We start from the raw sequence: 18,130 nt of genomic DNA, 5'->3' as shown, positions 1-18,130 counted from the left end.
TGTTCTAGTGTGTCCTGGTTACTTTTGTCCCGGTTGACAGTGGGGTCATTTGCAGCAAGCCTCATCTTACACATAGTCCTGGAAGCCCAGAAGAACTGTTTCAGTCTCCTGTCTGCAGAGGTCCAGCAATGGCCAGGGGCACAGGGTAACCATTGTTCTGGCCTTCTGTGATCTGTGTGAATGCAGGCCTAGCAATGTTCACACAAGGAGGTGAGTACACTTGGTGAGGGATGTCTTGGTGGGTTCACAGGTCGGTGGGCTTGTATAGGGAGTGAAGAGTGCCCAGCACATAGTAGGGAGTCAATAAATACTTACTGAATAGATGAATTGAATGAATGACAATGAAGGGATAAATGAATGAATAGTTGAGGGGAAAGTGTAAAAGCAAGAAAAAGCAAGATGTGTCAGGGACTGCAAAAGTGACAGGGCCCGTCAGAAAAAGGCAGTCAGAAAGTTTCTAGCAAACCAAGGACTTGGAAGGAAAAAAAGCAACAATGGCAAAAATAATGCTAAATCAAGAAACAGCCTGTGCTGATGTTTTCTAATAGGCTGCGTCCTTGGGAAGTGAACAGTAAACTCTATGAGGCCTCTGCATCGTGATAATGAAAATAATAATAAAAAAACTGAGTGAGCCAGATATCGTGCTAAGTGCTTTATACAAATTGCCTCTTTTAATCCTCACAATTCTAAGAGGCAGCTACTATTATTACCACCATTTTACAACTGAGGACACTGAGGCTTAGAGAAGTTAAATATCACATTCCTAAAACCTCACGGGTAGTAGGTGGTGGGACCAAGACTCCAACTCAAGTCTATGGAAGTCAAAGTCCATGATCTTAATCACTGTGTTATACTACCTCCCCTACCTATTCCCACTGCTTAGCATAGTACCTGGCCTGTAATAGACATGGTAATATTTTTTGAATGGATGGAGTAATGTGGGATTATGGCACTGTTGTGAAACTGAAGAAAGTCCTGACTACCTCACTAGATATGTACTAGATATTTTAGATATGTACGCATGGCCTTACATTGTTTGAGAAGCTAATACATGGGTCATTAAAGGACTCAAATTCCATTCTTAATGCTTGCACGTTATTTTTGCACAGTATCATTCCCCCCGAGCTAGGGTGACATCATGTTACCATTATCACCATTTTCCAAGCATCAATAACATGTTTTATATAGAACATATATTCAGATCCAAGAACTTTTTCAAATCTAATTAGTGTGATCTACACCCTTCTCTTGCATCTCTTTTGCATGTTGAATCATCTCTGAATCTCATGTTCCTTTTCATCTATAATTGCTGAGACATTTACATTATGCATTTTGTGGACTCTCAGAGTGAGGGCTCTAGAGATACACCTCCAATCATTTTATTTTATAAATAAAAAAGAAAAGAAGCTTTGAGATGTGAAATAATAATTTTTAAATAACTACTTTTTTGAGTACATGTTACGTGCCAGCCTCTGGGTCAAATGCTTCTCATATATCCTTATTTAACTTAATTGGTGGATATTAATACCAACTGCATTTTGCAGAGAAGGAAACTGAGGCATGGTGATTTGCTCGAATGACTAGTAAATAGAATCAGGATGTGAATCCAGGTCCTCCAGCTCCAAACCTGAGCTTTCAGCCACTATCCTACATGATGTGTCTAAGGTCACCTAGCTTGTCAGAGGCAAAGTTGAGACTGGAACTCAAGCCTGCTGCATCCCAGGCCAACCTTCACTTTACCGTTCCACCTGGTTTCCATTAACATTTTTAAGTGTGGTGACACCTTTGAAACCATTTTCACCAACTGAGAACAGTGATTTGCAAAATCTGCCTTCTTCAGTGTTACTCCTGATTCTATGGTTCTTTCAGAGACGAACGTTTTCAGTGGCTCCCCAGGAGGCCCATACGCTCTGCTGACTCAGCTTAAAGAGGAAAAGAGTGCATTTGTCTCGCTGAACCATCCCCAGAGTGAGAAGCAGCGCTTACATAGATAATGGAGAGGACTCCGTTATAGTTTTTGGTTGAAACATTGAGGACGATCTTTAGCTGTGAGACCAACACTTGGAAGGCCGCAGCTGTTGTAAATCCGCCAACCAAAGGATCTGCCAAGTACCTCACGATGAAGCCAATCTGTAAACCTCCAAATATCAACTAGAACAAGAGGAAGGAAGGGAAAATTAACTGTTTGTCTGGGAGAAGAACCAACTCTCTTGAACTATTAACAAATTCAACTTAACACCAATCAAAACTCTGGTAGCCCGCCGACACCACAAAAATGCTTGTAGGAAACAACTCTGCACTTAACGCCCTATCTCTCCCATCCACCACTCTTAAATTTGAAAACCATGTGTAATATGAACCTCGAAGTATTTCCAGATATGTAATAAGAAAAGCAAAAACCATGTAGCTTATTTCCGGGACTTTCAGGTCCCGTGGCTCCGCTCACCAGAACACTTTTTTCTCCTTTATGGGTTCTTGCACACTTCCCTTCCCTCATCCTCATTCGAATCACACATGTTCTTCTGCTTTTTTTTTCTGTCTCTGACTTTGATGATAAATGAGCCTTAATAAGTGGGGTCTTGCTGACTATTTTAGCATCTGACCTAAAACAATATAATTTAGAAAATAACTTTGGAGGTCCAGTAAATTGCTTTGTTTCGCTTTTAAATAATCTTTAAGTCCACATGCTTTACACTTAGTTATTTCGAATAAAAATCATGCCCATCTATATTTTACGTGTAAGTCCATTACCTGTATGATTCCAACCAAAAGAGTAAGGGAGCTCGCAATCAATACTCTTGCTGCATCTCTAGCTGCAGAGTCTATCACGGTTGTATTTAATGCAGTTCCGTTACTGCTGGATACGAGAAAGTGTTCGTCGGGGGCCATGCTCAGAACAACAGATCCCACCATTAAACTGACCACTGGGAAAGGTCCTGGGGAAAAAAGTCTCTATCAATTAATAATTATTAATCATCAATATTTAGGATCAACATGTCTACATTGGATTAGAAAGATGTGTGAAATAATTAGCTATGATTGAGAAAATATTGTTTGTTCACAAAAGAGGCTAAAATGCAGATGTTTCAAGGCATTCATGACTCAAAAATGAGGAAGAGGGACGTGGAGGTAGGGAATTATAATCCAGCATTCAGGATGCTTTGTGAGTACACAGGAGGGGTGTCTAACCTATCTTTCTGTAATCTTCACATGTATGAGCAAGGATGGGGGTATCAGAGAGGGGGAGAGTTGTCAGGAAATGTTTCCTAGCAGATGTGGCATACAAGCTGAGTCTTTACTCATTCCATCTTATTTTTATTCCATACAAGCTTATTTCCTACAGCATCCAGTGCCCTGATCTCTGTGGAGCTGAGTACCTTGATCAATATCACAGGGTCCAAATTGAGATAAAGAAACAGCAAAGGGAGTGTACAGTTTTTTTCTCATTCCAAGACAAATTATTTTTTCTTATCAAATGCCACTCTGTAAGATTCTACATTTAAAAAGCAGTCCTTTGCTTCCAGCAACTGCTCCATTCACTACTGATATTTTTATCCATGATAATGATGATCCTATCGTTCGATCATGGAATGCTTTAACATTTGGGAGGGCTCAGTACCAAAATCCAGTAACCTGGAGTGTCTAAATGTACCAACTGCCAAAGGGGAAAAAATCACTTCGTCAAGCACTTGATACCGATCAATTCTCCCAGGTGAGGAAATTCTTTCAGTCAATAACCTCTTGCTGATCTCCTTCCACAGACAAGGCAATATGCCAGATACTGGGGAAAATACAACTAAGGACAAGGATATGGGTCGGAGATCTATGGAGGGTTCTGTTTGTTTCAAGAAGATCGTCCAGGTAGACATGTCTAGCCAGCAGATGGATGTAGGCGCAAAATTATCTCAAGCATAAATGTCAAAGTAATAAAATAGCATTAAACACTCATTTACTAGAACATCCTAGCAAAAGAGAATTCAAATTTTAGGAACGGCAGGAAATAAACTTATTTTGAGCTATACCAAGAAGGAAAGCCAAGCTTAGTTTCTAAATGTTTTTGGCACGATTTTGCCGGTCTTCCAATTTTAGTGACTTAAAATAAATATGCTCTTTAATGAAATAATGAATATGTATCTGATGAACATAATTTAGTAAATGCTAAGTTAATCTAGTAAAACAGTAGGTTCAAAGACTTCTTGAAGATTTTTTTTCCCCTCGTTTTTAATTTTGGAAGAGAACACTTTCTAAATATGGAGTCAAATTTATTCCATTTTTAAAAATCAAAACATGCTAAAGTTTGAAGATAACCTATAATTTTAATGATCTTTCAATCTTCTCTTCTTCATTAAAAAAAGAGTTAAGTGTAGGGGCTGGCCCAGTGGCATAGCGGTTAAGTACACACACTGTGCTTCGGCAGCCCAGGGTTCACCAGTTCAAATCCTGGGCGCGGACCTATGCACCCCTTATCGAGCCATGCTGTGGCAGCATCCCACATACAAAAAATACAGGAAGGTGGGCACAGATGTTAGCTCAGGGCCAATCTTCCTCAGCAAAAAGAGGAGGATTGGTGATGGATATTAGCTCAGGGCTCATCTTCCTCAAAAGTTAAGTATAGAGCTAACTAAAGGCACAGTATTTTGAAAGAATCATTCTTCCATAAGAAGAGCTATTGAGTCATCAAATAGGAAAAGCAGGTCAAGCACTAAAGCCTTGTTTCCCTGGAAAATGTTAACAAAGATATGGAAGCATAATACCCATAATATAGCCAAAATACGTTAAACGTGGATAAATGCAATGTAATACATGCTTATAATTACCAACTGAGATGTGTCTTGATGTTCCAAAGATAAAGTACGTCAGGATGGGAAAAAAGGCGGAGTAGAGACCGTATCCAACAGGAACCGCAGCAAGCAGAGCGTACGCCATGCCTGGAAGTACATCCAAACGATTACATTCGCAAACAAAAGTTACGGTATATTTCCACTGCACAAAGAAAGGCCTTGTCATGGATCTCCCCAATGACCAGCTTGTCCTGAGTGTCCTCCTTATTTTGCACACAGTCTCCGGCCATCCTAGGGTGCAGAACATGATCCGAGTCCGCTGGGAAAATGACTGCATCCACACGCATCACCTGCTCAAACGAACTGCCCCAATGGATCAATGATTCAATCATCCACTGAGCCACTGAGTGGAAAAAAGAAGTCAAGTCAGTTGTTGATTAAAAACTTTGTCACTTCAGCCCAAAGGTTCAGACCAGTTTTGTACGTAGACGGTTTTGTCTGAATTCAGTGTTTCTCTGTGTTGTGAGGGACGCGGTCATTGTCACACTGCCCTTTCTCCTTTCTTGTTGGGGAACAGAAGTTAGATCCAAACAAAGAAAAGTAGTGACAATTGTACACAGCAGCAGGCAAGACAGCTCCACTGGGAGATCAACTCCTCCACGAGGCTTTCCCACCAGCTCTGGGTCCATGAATGCCACGCTGTGTGGAAGGATCTCAACCTCCCCATGGACGTGGGAGGTGGAAGATGATAACGAGGTGTTCTCGCTGTGAAGTCAGCCCATCTTACTCCGTATTACCTCCCCACATTTCACTGCCTCTCAGTGAGAAAAAATCAGGCCCTCTGACCCTTGGGTCCTTATTAGAGGATTACATTTATAACACTAAAGTACAGTGGTAACAACCAAATATCCTGGCCCAGAGGCACCCAAAATTATTCACTGAATGAATGTCTCCAAGCCAGGAAGTGGATAACTAAATTACACTTCATGCATTGCAATTCCATGAAATGAACTTGACATGATGTACAGAAATACACGTAGTAACATGGAGAGATGTAAAGGAAAAAGAAAAAAGTGAGAAAAAGCAGGATTCAAAATTGTGAAAAGGATGCATGTTTCCACTTTTGTAAAAGTAAACACACGTGTTATATGCATAAAAAATCTGGAAAGGTTTTTAATGTAATATGAAGTAATTCAGATATACAAAAGACCATAATATAATAAACACCCCTGTATGCAACATTCAGCTTAAGAAATAAATTACTGCCAGTGCAGTTGACACTCTCTGTGTACTTGTCCTCAATCACATCCTCTTTCCTCCCTCCACCCTCAGAAGGAAGCTATCCTGAAGTTAGTGCTTACCATCCTCAAACATGTCTTTACACTTTTGTATAGATGCGCACGTATGTGTCTAGTAGGATAATTATGAAAACATTACTCGTTATCTCTATGGTAGGATCAGAGGGAGACTTCCAGTTTGTGGAGGAGGTATTTTTTCATGTTCCTTTTATGTGTGTTTTCTATAACGAGCATTCATTCATTGAACAACTATTGATTATGTCCCTACTGTGTGCCAGGCACTGTTCTAGGTTTGAGGGAATATGAGAGTGGATAAACAAAGTCTCTGCCCTTACAGAGCTTGCATTCTAGAAAAACCTGTATTACTGATGCAATTGTTTTAGTATAAAAATTATAAGGAATTGCAATAATCAGTCATCCCAAGAACAAGGAGTAGAAACGTGAGTCCACAAAGGGAAGACAAGAAAAGAAGGAGCCGTGAACGGGGCTCTGTCTACCTCCTATGTAATTTTTCAAGTCCTTCTCAAACTCCCACTTCCCTAAGCTGGGCTCTGAGGTTCTTATAGACCTGGAAAACGGGGACTTGTTCAGTTTTCATATAGTGTCCTACTTAGGGACAACTGCTCCTCAAATATACCGTAATCATCTTTATTATAATGGAAACTGGTACAACAATTTTGAAATTACACAATTTGTAAAGAAATCTCAGCCATGGATTTAAACTATGGAATCTCTGTGTTGGTCCCCTTCATGTGTAGGATGGTGGCATATACTGATGAAGGTGGTGCCAACAAACATTTGGAAGCATCTAGAAGGCAAAAGTAGAAAGTGGAGAGTAGGCTCCCCAGAGCTGTGAATAAAGACAGCACAAAGAGGGCTTCATTGATTTTTTTGCTGCCTGGTGGGAATTTTTTTTTTTAATAACAAAAGTCCAAAAGATCCCATTATCCTTAGCATTTCTGGCTTCTCAGTAACCTGAGCCTGTCCTCTCTGACGAGTTCTTCCTCCACGCCTCAGCTGCCAGCCAGTGGTCATATGGAGGACCTTGCCATCACTAGAAACTGCAGTACCACCTCTGAAATCTCAATTTTGAGCCTCCCTCTCTGACTACAGCCACTTACCTTTCTGCTCACCTCCTCCAGAATTCTTACTGCAACAAGAAGTTCTCTCTATTCTTGGCGCCCTCCTGTCTTTACTTGCCTCCTTGTCTATAGAATTTCACCAATCCTCTGAACTCCCATGCTTCACTCTCTCTCTCCATCCCTCCTCTTGTCTGGCAAAACCCCAATCTGGCTGAACCCAAACAGTCACCTTTCCCATGACAGCACTGAAGCAGCTAGATAAACTGGACTGGAGACATCTACATTTGGGCTGACCAGTGTCATACAAAAATTCATGGTCACTAGCCCCAGATGGGAGTCAACACTCCTTGGCAATCTAATTTCATTTCCCAGAAAGTGTGGGTTTCCTCTCTCTGAGATACCTGCTCAGACATCCCCTATTTTCCTCAAACTGCCCATCCCCCTTCTCCACGCAGATGCAGTTCAGAGATGAATCTTAGACTTCATCCAAAACGTAGAACCCATTAGATGCCCCTAATTTGCTTTTTACCACAATTTCGAGCACCTCTGCATCTGCACTGTTCTGTCTGTCTTTCTTCCTCTGAAAATGGAGGAAATATCCCTCCTGTCTTTAAGGAGAAACTCTCCCACTTCCACCTTGAACCCATCCACACTTCCCCTTCTCATAACTTTTAGTTGTTTCTCCTCTACCGCTTGAACACAGGTCTCTTTCTTTCTACTGGGTCATTCCTACTAGTCACAAATATGTTCTAGTATCTCCTATATTAAAAGAAAAATAGTCTTCCTTTCACTCTACAGTCATCCTTTGTCTCCCTCCAGTTACAGCCATTTCTCTACTCTGCTTCACAACAAAACTTAAAAGCATTGTCTGTGTTCCATCATCGGTGCTCTTCCCCTCAAGAGTATTCGACACTATTGGCCCTTCCATCCTTTTGTAACAAAAACCTCATCTCTTGGCTTCTGATCCCACATTCCTCCAGTTGTTCTTTTTCTCTCACTTTCTGAGCCCAACCTCCTCACGTTTCTTGGGGGCCCCGTCCTCATCTCCCTGACCTTTGACTCCTCCAGCCTGCTTCTCTTCCCCATCTGCCCTTTCTCCCTGGGGAGTCTCAGACATGCCCACTCCTTCAAAGAGCACCCCTCGATGATGCTTTCTGGATTTTTATGTCTAGCCCAGACCTCTTCTCTGACCTTCAGGCTTCTAGTAACTCCAATTCTGTATTTGGCATCTCCACTTAGATGTCTCATGTGCATCTCAGACTTAGCACGTTCGAAAGGAAAACTTGATTTTCCATCCCCAACCTGCTCCTCAGCCAGTCTTTATCCATTGGTATAGATCAGTGATTCGTGCTCCAAAATACATTTCAGATCTGTGTAGCTCTTGTCATCTCCCGCTTGATCTGGTTCAAGCTGACACACCTATCCTTGGGGCCGGGACTAGGGTGAGGCCGGTGAGGTGCCCAGAGCGCAATATTTAAGGAGGCCCCTTGAGAGTGAGTGCCTCACTTCCTCATCCCCATCCCAGCCCTACCTAACCTTATCTCATTCTGTCCACCTCCCCTCCCCTCACTGTACTCCACCCCCACTAGAATTCTTCCCTTTCCTCCCTTGAAAATACTGAACTCTTATTGACCTCAGGGCCCTTGCACCTTCGCCTGGTACACTTTCTTTCTGCTCATTACATACCTGTCTCCTTCTCATCCTCCAATGTCCGATTAAATTTCACCCCTTCAGCAAGGCCTTTCTTGACCATTCTATCTAAAATAAACCCTCCAACCCCAAATTAATCCCTATTACAGCATATTTAATCCACCACAATGGAGATCACAATCTGTAATTATTTTTCTATTTATCTATTTATTTATTGAATTCCTCTGTCTGCCACTTAACATGAGCCTCACGAAGTTGGTACCTGTGCCTGTCAATAAGCCACTGAATCACCATAGCTGGACTCCTGGCTTACAGAATTGGTCTATCAGTATTATTAAGTGAATGATTGATGAATGAATGTACAAATGAACCTCCCAGAAATTCACCTTACAAAGATAACTTTATAGAGATACTGTTTCCAGAAAACATATTATTCATAAAGTAAGGAACTGCACAATAGATAAATTAAGATCCTAGGAATAGACTCTGGGTTCAAATCTCGGCTCTACCACCTACCAGTTCCATGACCTTGGGCCAGATTTAGTAGATTTCTCATCTATTGAAAAGGAGATAATAATAGTTGTTGTGAGAATTAATTGAGATATCTGGCTAAGCCCTTAGCTTGGTGTCGGATTTAATAAACAAAACTGAAATTTAAATTAATTCTCATAAGATACTCATCCATGAAAACCTGGGAGACATGGAACTTGAAATACCATTTTTTCATATATAAAGATGATTCATTATCAGGAAAGCAATTTGACCCTCTTCACTAAATGTTTATGGGGCCATCTATTTTGTGCCAGTCTCTGAGCAAGGCACTAGCTAAGCAAACATGAATTAGATGGTTCCTGTCCCCCAGCAGTCACAGGGTGTTGCCACGTCACTGCTGTCAGAGAGCACTCAGGCACCTGGATTGTTTAACTCACGAAGTGCATAAGCGAGCCCCATCGCCTCTCTCTCCCAACCACCTTTGTGACTGAAAACATGGTCGCTCCGGCTGTTGCTCCACGCCGGGGCCACAGCACATCCCTCTCTGTGGGAATCTTCCTGGCCTGCTCTGAGTAATCCTGAGAGCTCCACAGGCAAATTTTGGCTCGTGAGATTGCTCAATAATTATTACTAACTTCTGAAATAGTCAAGCCTTCTTTCTACACATACCCCTACCCCACCCTACTTGCCATCACTTGGCAAACTCAGACTTAACCTTCGGGGAAACAGTTCTGACAACTCAACCTCCAGGAAACCATTCCCGATCACCTGAAGCTGGGTTGAGCACCCCTGGGTGCACTTCCTTAGCAGGCAATGGTACCCCTGCTACAGTCCTTATGTTGAATTGTTATCTATTTCCTCATTGGACTGAACTCCTTGAGAGCGGGTGGTGCATCTTATTCATGTCCACATACCTAGTGCCTGGCACATACCAAGTGCTCCATAAAATTATAATAAATAAATGAGATTTCTCTTTTCATGGTCCAGGGGCTTTGTAGAGTTAGGGCGAAGCCAGAAGCAAGATGATGGGGATGGAGAACAAAGGAGAAGGCCAGTGCTGCTATTCACCAAGTAGGCAACAGATTTCCAAGATGCTCATTGAAAGACGGCATAAAGCCAGTTTAAAAAAAAACCTATATAGGGACATTTTTCTACAAGATTAAATAAGGGGATGATAAAAAAAAAAAAATAGGTGGGGGGGGTGCAGAAAAAGCACTCAAGTGTAGTACAGGCTAAAATTCTTCTTTCACTTTCCCTTATGAAGTCAGTTTCAAACTGCAGGTCAAGACCCCTTGTGGGATATAAAATAATTTAATGGGCTCTAGTTATCATTTTAAAAATATAAGCAGAATAGAATAGGGCAGAACAGAAAATGTTAGCGTGTATCCCTTGCAGCGAGGGTCAGTATTGTTTCACAACGCTTGAAGGATGTGTGTCCAGATCATGGTGTAACACATCTTTCTTAATGTGAATTGTGGTCCATAAAAGCTGGGAGGCCACTGCTTAGGTAATGGGGTTCTAGTGGGGCCACACAGGTAGAGAAGCAGCAGGGTTTCTCAGGAAGAGAATCCTAAGGAAGAGGAGAAAACAGGCATATCTCTCCACTAAGGGGCCCTGGAGGAAAGATGAAGGCCTTGAAGGGTGAGCAAGCATTTGGTGCAGACCCCAGGGAGCCAGGGGAAGTTAGGAACCGCTGCTGGACACCGGGACTGTCAGCCACTTGGAGCCAGTCCGCCAACCGCTTACCTTGCAGCGTGCCCACCAGCCCAGTACTGACTCCTGAGATGATGTCACTAAGCAGCCATTCCTTGATCCGGTATGTGGGGAGCCAGTCCAAGATGGGCAGGAGTGTCTTCAGCACCCCAAGGGTTCTCTTTCTTGAACAACTGTCAGAAGGCAAGAAAACTGGGTTTCCAATCCAGCCTCGGTCACAACCAATTGCAAATCACAAAGTTTTGAACTGAATTCTGCTGATGTTTAAAACCGTTTAGAAAAAGAAGGAGAATTGCGTGGAAAATACTAATAGTGAAGTGCTTACCATGCTGTTGCCAAGAACTCTGTCTACCCTTTTAAATGCACTGTACTAGAAAACACAGGATTAAGTGCTCCCTACCCGCTCTCACCTTCTTAATCCTCTGAGAAAATAGCCCTACACAAGAACCCATTTTCTGGTCCAGCCACAGATTGACCAATGTGGAGTCTCTAAATGGAGATTAATTTTTTATACTTCTATCCCAGGCGCCTTCTTCTACTCCTTTTCTTTTTCTTTAAAGAAAAATAAACATGTTCTGTATATTTTGGCAATACAAGCTCGGAGGCAGTTTTTACAAAGACCTTAACGTGATGATATACCTTGTTGTAACTTGCTACTTAGTATTTTTAAAATTCAACACCCTATAGATAAAAGGAAAAAAACATATTACCAGTAGGTGGAGATTATTTGACTCCTGATTCTCACAAATTATTTTTTTAATTATATTTATAGGACAATTGGAAATTTTAATGTTGACTCCATGTTTTATATTAAGGAATTACTTTCTCCTCTAAAGTGTGATAATGGAATTGTGGTTAAATGTTTTTAAAAGAGTTCTTAGAATTATATACAGACAAAAAGGTACACTATATGAGATTTGCTTCAAAAAACATCGTGGGGGGCGGGCAAGTGGGTGGCGATTGGTGAAACACGATTAACTCTTCAGCTGATCCTCGTTGAAGCTGAGTGATGGGTAAAAACAGAGAGGGGTTCATTATACTGTTATGTCGACTTTTGTTTATATGTGAAATGTTCTATCATGAAAGGTTTTTAAAAAGAAAGAAAATCTGGCAGCAGTTGATGGCTCTCTAGTTCTCTTGGTGTGGGGTATTTAGTTACGACTGGACCGTTGGAGATGCGGTCTCCCCGGGGGTCCCACTGCCTGACTGTGAAGAGCTTGGCGCGCACAGCGCTCTCCTGCCTTCTGGCTTTCATTCCACGTCTCTGAGTGGCATCTCCCTAGATGAGCTCGGGGCTTTCAAGGACTCCTCGTCAGGTGGTGGGTTTACCCATCATCTCTTTTCAGTCGAGCCCCTTTCTTCCCCGCTCTCCTCAGCCTGACCATCACAAGAAGGCCACAGAGACGCACTATCCCCCAAGGCGCCCTCCACGGGTCCTCCAGAGAGGAAAAAGAGAGAGGGGTCCCCCGGAACACGCTCTCCCCAAAGATACGTTTGGGAGACTAGAGTCAATTCGAGCCGAGAATGATGGAGCCACCGTCCGACCAGGAAGGACAGCTTTGCGGATGTGAGAGCCGGAGTCTGTCCTCCGGTAGAGGCCCCGAGTCCCCGCCGGGCGGCGGGGCATCCACGTTTCGCCGCAGGACAGCCCGCCCGGCTCCGCGGCTCCCCGCGCCGGCCCCGCCGCGGCCGCTACCTGCAGCCCCTGGCCAGGCTCTCCCGCAGCGTCGCGCGCTCCTGCGGGCGCCGCTCGTGCTGCTGCTGAAAGGCGAGCTCGCTGTAGACCGGCCGCGACACCACGTAGCTGCAGCTGTACTCGGGGAGCGGCGGCGGCTCCGACCTGGCGCCCGGCGCTGCCATGACCTTCGAGCCGCAGGACGATGAGGAGAGAGGAGAAGAGGAGGTGAGGAGGAAGGGACAGGAAGAGACGACTGTCTGGGCGCTGCCTCCCGGCCCCACCTGCTGCAGCCGATCCCTCCGCGCTCGGGGCACACCGCCAGCCTGCAGGGGGGCACCTGGGGACCTTCGGCTCCCTGGCCTGCACCTGCTGCCCGGGGCTCCCGGACTCTGAAGGGAGGGACCCACAGCCCTGGGGGTTCCCCGAGCTCCACTCAGTCCCCTCCGGTGGCCGCCAGGGCGCTGTCCGCGTCCTGAAATCTCCCCAAACCCGGGCTGGGACCCGGGGCGCGCGCGGGGAGGGCAGGGGACCCCGTGCGCGCCCCTCTCCCGCTGCACCCGACCCAGGGCGCAGCCCCAGGCGCGGACCGGGAGACAAGCACGGACCCCCAGGGCCGGGCGTGGGGCCCTGAGGCCACTCTCCCGGGGTCCCGAAGCTGCGCACCCTGCAGGCAAATTCCAGCAGCGGGTCGCCGCTCTCCTAGGGACAGAACCTTGGGCAGGTGGAGCAGATCTCTTCCCCGGGCCTCACTTCCTAGCCTCCTTCTCGCTCTCAGCTGCTCAGAAAGGCTGTGCTGCCCCCTGCCCGCCCGCTCCATGGCCCCACGCTAGTCCCATCCCCAACTAGGAATGCCTCCGGGGTAGTTAAGCTGGAGAGGGGTGGGGTGGGCTGCATCTTCAGCGGCGATCTCACCTGTTTCGGCTCGTGCCCCGCCCGGAATGCCCCCGGGATGGCCGTCCCGCTGCCTTTATAGCGCTCGCAGAAGGCAGGGAGACGTTTTATTTATGGAGCAACAGAGACACCCTGGTCGAAAAGAGGGACACACAGGCCCCAGTCTTTCCCCACGTATCCTACCAGGAAAGAAATCCTACCCCTCCCGCATTCTTTCCTGTTCTCGAACCAGACTGGCTGAGAAGCTTACCTGCTGTCGCTCAGGGGCCGCCCGGATCCTCCCTCACCCCCTAATTACCGAGGCGGGCTGCGAGGTCCGGGGCGAGACAGCCCCTGGGGAGTTTGCTACAGAGAGCAGAGCCCGGCTGGAAGAAGAGGTCAGCGATTGCTGGGAGCGCTGACCTTGACTCGTAGGCTGTGTGAGCTAGGAAGCGCCAAGGTCTGGCACACAGCTCTCACACCAGGTGGGGAGCAGGAAAGGAGCAGAGGCCAGTTTTGTGTTTAATATGGCTTTGGATTTCTAGAAATTCTTTCTTTAGACGTACCCAGTGGGTGGTGGTTACAGAGAGTTTATAATTTATTCCTAAGTTTTAGGTACATAGTCTATGCACTTTTCTGTGTGTGTGTGTGTGTGTGTGTGTATTGTATTTCACAATCAAAATCAAGCATCCATGTGGCCCCCTTTCTTACCTGACCGACACTCTGATTCTTTCCATCATTCTTCTCACTCATCTGGACAGTCAAGGAGGGAATAAGCTGGGCTAGGCAGCAATCAGGGCTAGAAGGGAGTGAGGGGGAGTTGGATCTATCCTACCTCATCAGAGTTTTGGCTTCTGCTAGGATGAATCTTGCTAAAACTGACTACTAATGCAGGATAAGACGAAAGGAGTGAGAGTTTGGTAAATGGGAAGATTCTTGCCTGATTGTCAGTGTTCTGAAGTAAAAGCAGAAGAGACTCCAAAATACAGACTTTCTGGACACCAGTCTTCGGTCGCCCACCCAGCTGGAAAATACAGACCACGACAATTCTGTAAGCTCCAGGACACAGAACTCCTCACAGGAGAACCCTAGCGTGAATTGCCTGAAGTGATGTTTGACACAGTGTAAGCACGTGCATTTTTCTGAGGATTGAGGGAGTCAACAGCTTTCAACAGATCTGCCAAAGTTTGCTTGACCCAAGTAAGGTTAAGAACCATTGAAGAAGGAATACAAAAAGAAAACTTCAGTTGTGAACTTTAGAATTCTTATCCACCTGCAGAAGTGATTTCTTTTACATATACCAGGGGTTCTGAACTAATGGCTCTTTTGCCCCCCAGGGGACATTTGGCAATGTCTAGAGACATTTTTGGTTGTCGTGCCTGGGGAGATGCTCCTGAGATCCAGTGGAGAGAGGCTGGAGATGCTACTAATCTCCTGCTGCGGAGTTTGAAGTCCCTCTAAGGTTCTGTATCTTATTCAAAATGTGCATTTATTAATAAATCACTATGTGTATTAAACATACCCATCTCTCTCACCTTATATCTATGTATCTGTATATAGATACAGTATACATGCATTTTCTATGAGTAGCACATTATTGTTGGGTGCATAACTCAACTCCCCTGAACTAGAGGCAAGTATTTGGTTTAAAGTCGATTCTGAATGTACGTACTCTGTACACCCTCATGCACACCTTAGAGATCCAGTTAAAGCACTCTCTCCTCTGTGGCCATTCCTTGATCCTCTCAGTCGGAATTAATCCAGTCCCTTTTCTGGATTCTCTGGGCACCTTATCTGATCCTCCCTTAAGATGCCTCTCGCTATCTACCTTAGTATCATAATTTTATTTACATGCAAGTCTTATCTCCCTCACTAAACAAAAACCTCCGGAGGGCAAGCCCTATGCCTCCCTCCAACCATCATTACCTTCTATAATGTTTTCTAAACAGATATACCCACAGCCCAAACATATTTTTTTTAAAAAACTAAAAATTACATTACATATGGTCTACAACTTTTTTTTTTTTCAATCAAGGCTGTGTCACAGATTTCTTTTCAGGTGAGCACATATGGTTTTTTCTTAACTTTATCAATGGCTGCCTAGGATTTCATACTGTCAACTCATATACTTGGTTCCATGATAACTCACCTAGATGACTCACAATTCTTTACTGAGTTAATTTGGAGGCAATCTCTGCTAATATGAGTATAACCCATATCTCATTCTGAATGGGATGTCTGCTCCCTGTTACTTGCTATTTTGAACACTTTTAGTCTGGTCCAGTCGGCTCTGTGGACCACTTTGTATCAGAACTTGGTGATGGTTTGGTGGTGGTGGTAGCGATTCAAAGGAATAGTGAGCAGGGTAGAGGTGTCAGAAGAATAGAGGAGAAAATAGACCAGCAAATAACACCAGGAGGCAAGGGGGTACTTCTCTTGGAGAAGAGACAGAATTCTTCTTTGAACTGCGTCTTTCTATTTAAGAGGTGGGTTTAATAATCATCACATCATGATAAGCTCATGCAAGTACCGTGATGAAGAGATGGCTTTCTTCTGTTAAATGTCGTTTCTACAGAACAAATAAATGGTGCCTGGACAGAATGACATGTCCCTTACAGGTTTCTATAAAAACGTAGAACTGCTTCTCTCATAGGTCTGAATTTGGCTGTCTTTTAAAAACAGAAGAGTGGGAGGTGATAACAGCTTGCTCTCCCTACCCAATTTACTCGTTATATTAAACACCTCAAATTACTCACTTAGGCTTTACCAGTCAGGCCTCACCTGTTTCACATAGAAGTGGGTGGTTCTTCTTTATCGGAATTGATTCATTTCCAGGACTTCTTTCCAAAGAGATAGATGTGTCATTTCCAAATAAATGTCAGACAATATTATTGTTACTTTCCAGCACTTATTTAGCAGTTAATGCTGATTTAAAATGCGTTTTCCTGGGGCAGGTCCAGTGGCATAGGGGTTAAGTTTACACACTCCACTTCAGCAGCCCAGGGTTCATGGGTTGGGATCCCGGGCATGGACCTACACACTGCTCATCAGGCCATGCTGTGGAGGTGTGCCACATACAAAATAGAGGAACACTGGCACAGATGTTAGCTCAGGGACAATACGCCTCAAGCAAAAAGGAAGATTGGCAATAGATGTTAGCTCAGGGACAATCTTCCTCATACACACACAAAATAAACATAAAATGAAATGCATTTTCTTATTTATCATTTAGGCATTTGGAATATAAGACACATTCCACTGTTAGATCTACAATTCACTCACTCATTCAGTCATTCATTCATTCAAGGATTTATTAAGAATTTATTAGTGCTGGCCATTGATGCAATGATGAACAAGACAAGCATGGAGTGTGGTCTCATAGCTGTGGGTGCAGCAGACATTCATCAAATGTTCACAAACCATATACTCTATTTCACTGATTCTAAAATGGACGTTTTTTATATTTTGTCGGGACTCATCTCACAACTGACGATGTGCTATAGTTCAGTTGACAGCATTTTTTTCTTTCTTAGTGGTTCATAAAATAAGTGTGAGTTTTACAATTCATGGCATACTAGAATTGATGAAATATGGATATATACATAAAATCGTAAGCGTATCTGTGCTTTTGAGCGACTGTGCATTACAAGAATGATTTAATTGAGTCTTGTGTTAATTTAAATTGAGAGCAGTCCATCTTGCTACCTATTTCTGGTCTAGAGGGCAAATATTGCAGTGGACATTTTTACTTTCTTTTTTCCTTTATGGTTTAAAAAGTCCTCTAATCAAGTTCTCTAATCACAATTGCAAAATAATGGAAACATGCAAATAATGCCAAGAAAATTCTATTTTCAAAAGCAAGCTAGATTCTGATTTTTATCATTTTCTACCTTTGAATTGTAATGTTCATAGCTTGTTTGCTATTTTTTATGCAGAATTGAAATCACTTCTGTTTGGAGGCAGCGTTTGGAACCCACGGTTATCCACATTTCAAACAGAAACGTTGTTCACATTTCAGGTTGGCATTGTGATCAACAGAAACTCTGAAAAAATCAGTTGCCTGGAAAGTGGTCATTTTCCCCAGAAAAATCAACTCTAATTCTGAGCTTTTATTTTCACTATGCTTGTTAATTTTCTCAGAACAATAGATGCTACATTTCTGTCATATTTAGACAAAAAGAGGACTTAAACTTTCTCTCAGTCTTTCTGATCTCTCCTCTGAATAACTGGTCGGGCTCCTTTTCGGTGACTGTCCAGTTTTGCGTGCAATGGTCTCTATTCGCTTCCTGTACGTTACTTTTTTCCCTCTTCAGATATTGGATATGCTCCTTAATGACAGAAGTAATACCTTACATGTCTTTTATGGTATTGAAAAAGAAGACATGCCTATGGGGGACAAGATGGAAAATATACTAAAATAGAAAATAGCCGTCACTTCTTATCTCATTATCCAGAAAATCACTGTTAAGCTTTTTGCTTATTTCTTGCTTATCTTTTTTTAATTTCCCCCTATGTTTACATTTCAAGTAAATAAGATTATAATGCTTGTCTTCCTTTGTATCTCCA

General features: G+C 43.6%; 1 protein-coding gene across 3 annotated transcripts in view; it reads right to left on the bottom strand.

The window, feature by feature from the left end:
- SLC26A4 (solute carrier family 26 member 4) overlaps window positions 1-13,952 on the bottom strand; it is a 45,670-nt gene extending 31,718 nt beyond the window's left edge. Inside the window, exons 1-6 of one of the 3 annotated variants that reach the window (XM_023638897.2) lie at window positions 13,836-13,952; window positions 12,713-12,879; window positions 11,050-11,189; window positions 4,818-4,928; window positions 2,752-2,936; window positions 1,987-2,151 (exon numbers count right to left, since the gene is read on the bottom strand). In XM_023638897.2, the coding sequence (XP_023494665.1) occupies window positions 1,987-2,151; window positions 2,752-2,936; window positions 4,818-4,928; window positions 11,050-11,189; window positions 12,713-12,876 (765 nt within the window). In that variant the 5' untranslated portion in view covers window positions 12,877-12,879; window positions 13,836-13,952. The other 2 variants (XM_005609074.4, XM_014738977.3) reach the window with 2 other exon arrangements.
- Between the last annotated feature and the right edge of the window lie 4,178 nt (window positions 13,953-18,130).

The sequence above is a fragment of the Equus caballus genome, chromosome 4 (genome assembly GCF_041296265.1).
Source record: "Equus caballus isolate H_3958 breed thoroughbred chromosome 4, TB-T2T, whole genome shotgun sequence".
Lineage (NCBI taxonomy): Eukaryota > Metazoa > Chordata > Mammalia > Perissodactyla > Equidae > Equus > Equus caballus.
Note: the sequence above shows the minus strand (reverse complement) of the source record. Positions and strands in the feature narration are given on the sequence as shown.